The 6,530-nt window shown below is 46.1% G+C and overlaps 1 protein-coding gene across 1 annotated transcript; it reads left to right on the top strand.

The window, feature by feature from the left end:
- The first annotated feature begins 429 nt into the window (after positions 1 to 429).
- LOC149400622 (bZIP domain class transcription factor (DUF630 and DUF632)) lies at positions 430 to 5,449 on the top strand. The gene is made up of 4 exons (XM_089613889.1): positions 430 to 1,955; positions 2,048 to 2,232; positions 2,645 to 2,868; positions 4,243 to 5,449. Exons 1-4 carry the CDS (start codon positions 743 to 745, stop codon positions 5,024 to 5,026), a joined length of 2,406 nt encoding a protein of 801 aa, XP_089470015.1. The 5' UTR covers positions 430 to 742; the 3' UTR covers positions 5,027 to 5,449.
- Positions 5,450 to 6,530: the final 1,081 nt, after the last annotated feature.

Below are 6,530 nucleotides of genomic sequence, written 5' to 3' on the forward strand. Positions count from 1 at the left end.
GGAGATTCGCGACTCTCCGTCACGCTACGGCGACGAGACGGGCTTCCTCGCTGGAAAGGTTCGTCGCCGGAGCTCCTGCCCTCCCTCGCCGGCGAGATAGTCGCCGCCGCCCGCCACATGGCCGACCACCGCCTGCGGCCGGGCCCCGCGGTGCTGCGCATGGAAGTCGAGATGGTCCTCCCGGTCGACAGAATCCCCGGCGGCGAGGCGATCGAGGGTCTGCAGAGAGTGGTGACTATTTTGGCTAACCTAATAAAACTATGGCTATTTTGCAAAAGCCATAGTTTGAATTGACTAGTTCATGCCATTTTTCCTAAAAATAAACACACCCAACTAATGCTAACACTCACCTCAAGAAAATAGTCAAGCCGTCACCAAAATCTAGTTTCGGTGACACTATTTTGTGTAAATGATTTTTTTTTGTAATTCGTAGTTAAAAACCTAAAATGTGATATGTAATATTAATAATAAGAACTAAATATTAAAAAAAGAAAAGGAGAGAGTAAAGCCACACTACTACACTAAACACTGGCATGTTCAACTTAAAATAAATTAAAAAGTCTCCAACACATATTTGCACAGTTCACACACAGTGCTTCTCCTCCTGAGCTGAGAAAGAGGAAAAGAGAGAGCAGACCCCATTAAAAGAAAGAAAAAAAAATAACAATAATTATAATGTGTGTCTGGTGAAATCGACCAGAGTAGTGTCCTCTCTCTCTCTCTCTCTCTCTCTGGAAAGGAAATGGGTTGCGCGGCGTCGAAGCTGGACAACGAGGACACAGTGCGGCGGTGCAAGGAGCGTCGCCGGCTGATGAAAGAGGCCGTCCACGCGCGGCACCACCTGGCCGCCGCGCACGCCGAGTACTGCCGCTCCCTCCGAGCCACCGGCTCCGCCCTCACCTCCTTCGCCGCTTTCGAGCCCCTCTCTGTCTCCGACCAAACCCCCGCCGTCTTCCTCCACCCCCACGCTCCTCCTCCACAGCCGGTCAATCCACCGCCGCCGCCGCAGCAATACTTTCCTTCTCCTTCTCCGTCGCCGTCTCCGACCATCGCCTCCTCCAAGCTGCCTCACATCCTCTCGGCGCCGCCGTCCTCTCGCCGGAGCCAGCAGCACCAGCGCCGCCGCAAGGCCGCCCAGCCGCAGCCGAAGCTCCCGCACATCCTGTCGGACACCAGCCGCTCCTCGACTCCCCGGAGCTACGTCGGAGGCCCGACGGCGTTCCAGGCGAACTCGACGTACTCCAGCACGCCGTCGCAGGCCTCGTCCATGTGGAACTGGGAGAATTTCTACCCTCCCTCCCCTCCCGACTCCGAATTCTTCAACCGACGCCGCGACGACGCCGCCGCCGCCGACGATACCGACGCCGATCTCCGCCGCGGCGGTGACCGAAAATCCGACGGCGAGGAGACGGAGGTGGATACCGAGACGGAGTTGGAGACGGAGACGGAGAGATCGGAGTACGATTTCTTCAACAAGAAGAGCTCTTCCAAAACGGACCACCGCGATTCCAAGCACCGGCATGGTTTCACGGAGACGACGGAGAGAGAGGAGGTTCAGTGCAGCGAGTGGGACGATCATTACAGCACGACCTCAACCTCCGACGAGGACGACGACAGGGACGACAGATCTGAGATCCCCTCTCGTCACGGCTCCAACTACGGATCCTCCACGCGCGCCTCGGAGTCGATCCCGCCTGCTTCTGCGGCGGCGGCACAAGTGAAGACTCCACCGCCGGCGAAGTTTTTCCCAGCGGCGGCGGAAAACGAGTCATCGGCTGGGAGCTACTACGGCGAGATCTCGGATATGAAGATGGTGGTTAGGCACAAGGACTTGAAGGAGATCGTGGAGGCGATCCAGGAGAATTTCGAGAAGGCCGCGGCCGCCGGAGATCAGGCCTCCGAAATGCTCGAGACCGGGCGAGCTCAGCTGGACCGCAGCTTTAGGCAGCTCAAGAGTGAGTGATTCCATGAAATTCAAAGATGAAATCAAATAAATTGTAAGAGTGAAGCAATGATTGAGATAGAAGTGTTTGTGGTGGAATTGCAGAGACGGTGTATCACTCGAGCAGTGTGTTGAGCACACTGAGCTCGACGTGGACGTCGAAGCCGCCGCTGGCAGTGAGGTACCGCCTCGACGCCGCCACTCTCGACCAGCCCGGCGGCCCCAAGAGCCTCTGCTCCACTCTCGACCGCCTCTTGGCATGGGAGAAGAAGCTCTACCAGGAAGTCAAGGTCACTTTTACCATCACCATTCTCATTGCTTGCTCTGTTTTTCATTTTCATTGAGTTACCATTAACACCGGTGATTGTACTTGGATTAGTGAGATTAGTATGAAAAGAGTAAACTGAGCCTTTGACAAAGTAGACAACTGGTGAGCCCCACAGGCCTGTCCTCTCAATCTGGGTTGTACATCACTGATATTTTCTCTTGTCGTTTCCTTGTGCTTTTCAATGACCGATATGACCTTACTTGGCTGGTGTGAAGTTATATCACGATCTTGATCTCGATTGTGGATTGAACTAGCTTTGTGAATTCTTTGTGCTTCTGTTGGTGTGTGAAATCTGGATTTCTTTGCCATTGCTCTTGTGGGGTTTATATTTTTTTTTTTTGTCTCTGAATGATTTTCTATCTTCTTATTCGCAGGCGAGGGAAGGCGTGAAGATTGAGCATGAAAAGAAGTTATCATCGCTACAGAACCAGGAGTACAAGGGCGAGGATGAGGCCAAGTTAGACAAGACCAAAGCTGCCATTACGAGACTGCAATCTCTGATCATCGTCACTTCTCAGGCAGTGTCTGGAACCTCCACTTCCATTGTCGGCCTACGAGACACTGATCTTGTTCCTCAGCTCGTCGAGCTCTGTCACGGGTTAGTCTCGCTTCAAAATTGCTTATTTAAACTGTCTTGGTCTAAGAAGTAAGAACAGAATAATGTTAGGACTTGAGGCATTTTTACCATCTTGAAATTTAGACTGCTGAATATACTCTGTGTAACAATGGAACTATAGGGTGTTGTGTCATTAATGGTTATTTATTTATTTATTTATTTTTGGTCTATCAGTAGACTGTTAAAAAGAGGTAAAGTTGTCCTTTAACCGCCCTTTATCTTCTCCAAAGTTTTCAACATTCGGAGTAAAAAATAAATGATTGGCCTTAAAACTCGACTCCAACATTGATGGCACTAATTGCCTTGGTCAGAAAGACAGCTCTGAGTTGTTCCAATCACCCAATTTTCCATGTCCATACCATTTCAATACTAAAAACTCAAAACACAGAGCTGTAAGTATTGGCATTAAGTTCGGTTCACCTTTAGAGTGATCTAGCAATTGAACTGAAATATGTCAACTACCCTCTTAATAGAGTAGTTATGCACATTGGTAGTTGTTGGTCGTTTTTTTGTTTTTGTTTTTATTTCTCTCTCTTGCGCTTGATATATACCGCTCGTTCAAAACATGCAACAACTAGAATATTACTAGTATATAATGTTGACTTGGTAGATGAGAAGTAATAATTATTTACTGATGCCTTGCCACTTGCTTGGTTCATCCACTCTGGAGCCACATGTGCCTCGTTGTACAGGCTCATTGTTAATTCTATAATGATGGCCCCAAATCTGCCTCATCTTCAGATCTATCTTGGTCCCTAAGCTATTGTGTGTGGGTTTTGGTTCATTTAATATAATTTCCAACGTGGCCCACTATTTCTCATTTGATCATGCACATAATTACATAATCATCAATGGTCTGCGACGATTATTCTTCTTCTCAGTTACTCATATTATCATCAAATCAAATGGTATTAGTTGTGTTGTGATGATGATCCTAAAGCCATAATAATATATTCCCAGATTGCTCTGAACTCTCTGATTGCGTAGAGTTATTATGTTCACAGACAAACTACCAAATCTTATTTTATTTTATTTTCTTTGATCCACCAGTGGGTTCATCCATTCATCACTATTACTGCCAACAGTCCTCTATACTTAGCGTAGAATTGCAAGGAGAGGTAACAAACAATTTTAATGATGAGACAATGATACATCGATTATAACGTGATTGCAAAGTGATGTCAACATAACATATCTGAATACATTTCTGAGCTGCATAAGTTCCGTAAGAGAGATGCTTTGAATGAGCTTGGTCAGTCATGTATTCTGTCACTTTTACATCTGCGTTTTGTTTTTCTACTGCTTTACCATCATCGGTGCTCTAACAGTTGTGATGCAAATGGATCAAAACGGCAGGTTCATGTACATGTGGAGATCGATGCACCAATACCACGAGTTCCAAAACAACATCGTCCAACAAGTCCGCGGCCTCGTGAACCGATCCGCGAAAGGCGAGTCAACCTCGGAGCTCCACAGGCAAGCGACCCGAGACCTCGAGTCGGCCGTGTCCGCGTGGCACTCGAGCTTCTGCCGATCGATAAAGTTCCAGCGAGACTTCGTGCGGTCCGTCCACGGGTGGTTCAAGCTGACCCTCATCCCCGTCGACAACGACAACGTCGACAACAACAACAACGTCAACACTTCCAACGACGTCTTCATGTTCTGCGACGAGTGGAAGCTGGCGCTGGAGCGGGTCCCGGACACGGTGGCGTCGGAGGCGATCAAGAGCTTCATCAACGTGGTCCACGTCATCTCGGCCAAGCAGGCCGAGGAGATGAAGATGAAGAAGCGGTCCGAGTCCGCGTCGAAGGAGCTCGAGAAGAAGGCATCGTCGATACGGAGCATCGAGAGGAAGTTCTACCAGTCGTACTCGATGGTCGGGATCGGGGTGCCCGAGCACGGGACGGCGCTGGACGCGCGGGACCCGCTGGCCGAGAAGAAGACCGACCTCGCGTCGTGTCAGAGGCGGGTCGAGGACGAGATGGTCAGGCACTCCAAGGCCGTCGAGGTCACCAGAGCCATGACTCTCAACAATCTCCAGACCGGCTTGCCCGGGGTTTTTCAAGCGCTCACCAGCTTCTCTTCGCTTTTCACCGAGGCCTTGGAGTCAGTTTGTACTCGCTCTTATGCAATCAAATAGGGGGTCAAGTAGATATATATAATATATATATATATATATATATATATATATATTTTTTTTTTTTTTTCTCACTATTTTTGAAGTTGGCTATCTTCTATATATAAGAACTGGGGTCTTTGTCAGTAGGCTCTTTTGTTTTTGTGATTATTAATGCGTTATTGAGAGGTCTTTTGTCAACGTGTAAATATCTGGAATTTTTGTTGTTGCCGTTGTGATTTTTGCAGTGTATTTTGGTTGGGGAAAAAGAAAGAAAAATTCATGTACAGGGAAAACGCTTACAATGTTGTATGTGACGCTCTCGACGTTTACAGTTTAGTATGGAATAAAGAGCATGCTCTGCTCTTAATTTTCGTTTCTTGTTTCGCCTATATTTCTAGGGATGGATTTATATATAACAATTAATGAATGGAGTTATTATTTAATTTATTGTGCATTATTTTCTGTTGTCTTGTGTTCATTCTATTATCCAGATTGTTCCTTATACAAGTATAGTAAACAGATTATTAAGAATAGCTGATCTCTAAAACCCAAAAAAAAAAAGGCCTTCCTCTAAAACCCGCTGCCGCTCCCTCTTGGAGCTCTCCGACTTGTGAGGGAGGCAAAGATTTGCTATTTTCTTTTCCTACCACCATTATCTCTCTCCTCTCGGTTTTCTTTTATTTCTCAGATCTCCTTGTCTTTCAATCATCTTCTCCGGCGACTTCTCTTCCTTTTGAACCGAAGATATTCCACGGTTGGCGTTCCGACGTCCGGAATGGTGAATATTTTTGCAAGGGTGGCTTAAGTTTTTAAATTAGTAATATTTTTTTAATGAATTTATTGGTTTTTGTGTTTCTGCAGTAACATTTAAGTTGTTGGGGTTTTTTTTTTTCTTTCCTAAATAGAGTATGTTATAACATACAAAGGTCTATGAAAACCGCAAACTCCGCGCCATGCACTCCTTTGTGTCATGTACTCCTTTATGCCTCCCTCTCTTCCACGCCGCAAACTTCTTTGTGTCGCGGACTCCTCCATGCCACATGTTTCTTCAAGCCTTGCGCCGGGGAATCCGCCCTACACTACAATTTCCGTGCACGTCTATGGTTCCCTATACTAAGATATTAGTCTCTTGTATTGATGGGTGTTTTACCCAATTTCTAATGAAAACTCATGCAATTAAAAAAAGTTAATTGGTTAGTAAAAATCGGAACCAATGTTATAACTTTCCAAAGTAAATGAACTATCATTAAACATTTAGGGAAAATATCATGTGTCTCCCTGTGTTAATTGAAATGCTGCGTTTATTCTCACAGTTTTTAAAAATATTAGAAATATTCCTTAACATTCCTATTAATAACAATTATATACTTTAAAATGCGTTTACATATCAAAACCCTCCCTTTTTGTTTATAAGATTTGTTATTTTTTTTCAAAATTAAAAATAGAACTAACCATTTTTTAAAGAAGTGATTGCACCTAACCACCGACGACGGCGACCGAAGGGAGAGCTTATTAGAGAGAAGAG

Source organism: Urtica dioica, chromosome 4 (assembly GCF_054948205.1).
Source record: "Urtica dioica subsp. dioica isolate 48M chromosome 4, U.dioica_male_clone48M_v1_H2, whole genome shotgun sequence".
Classification (NCBI taxonomy): domain Eukaryota; kingdom Viridiplantae; phylum Streptophyta; class Magnoliopsida; order Rosales; family Urticaceae; genus Urtica; species Urtica dioica.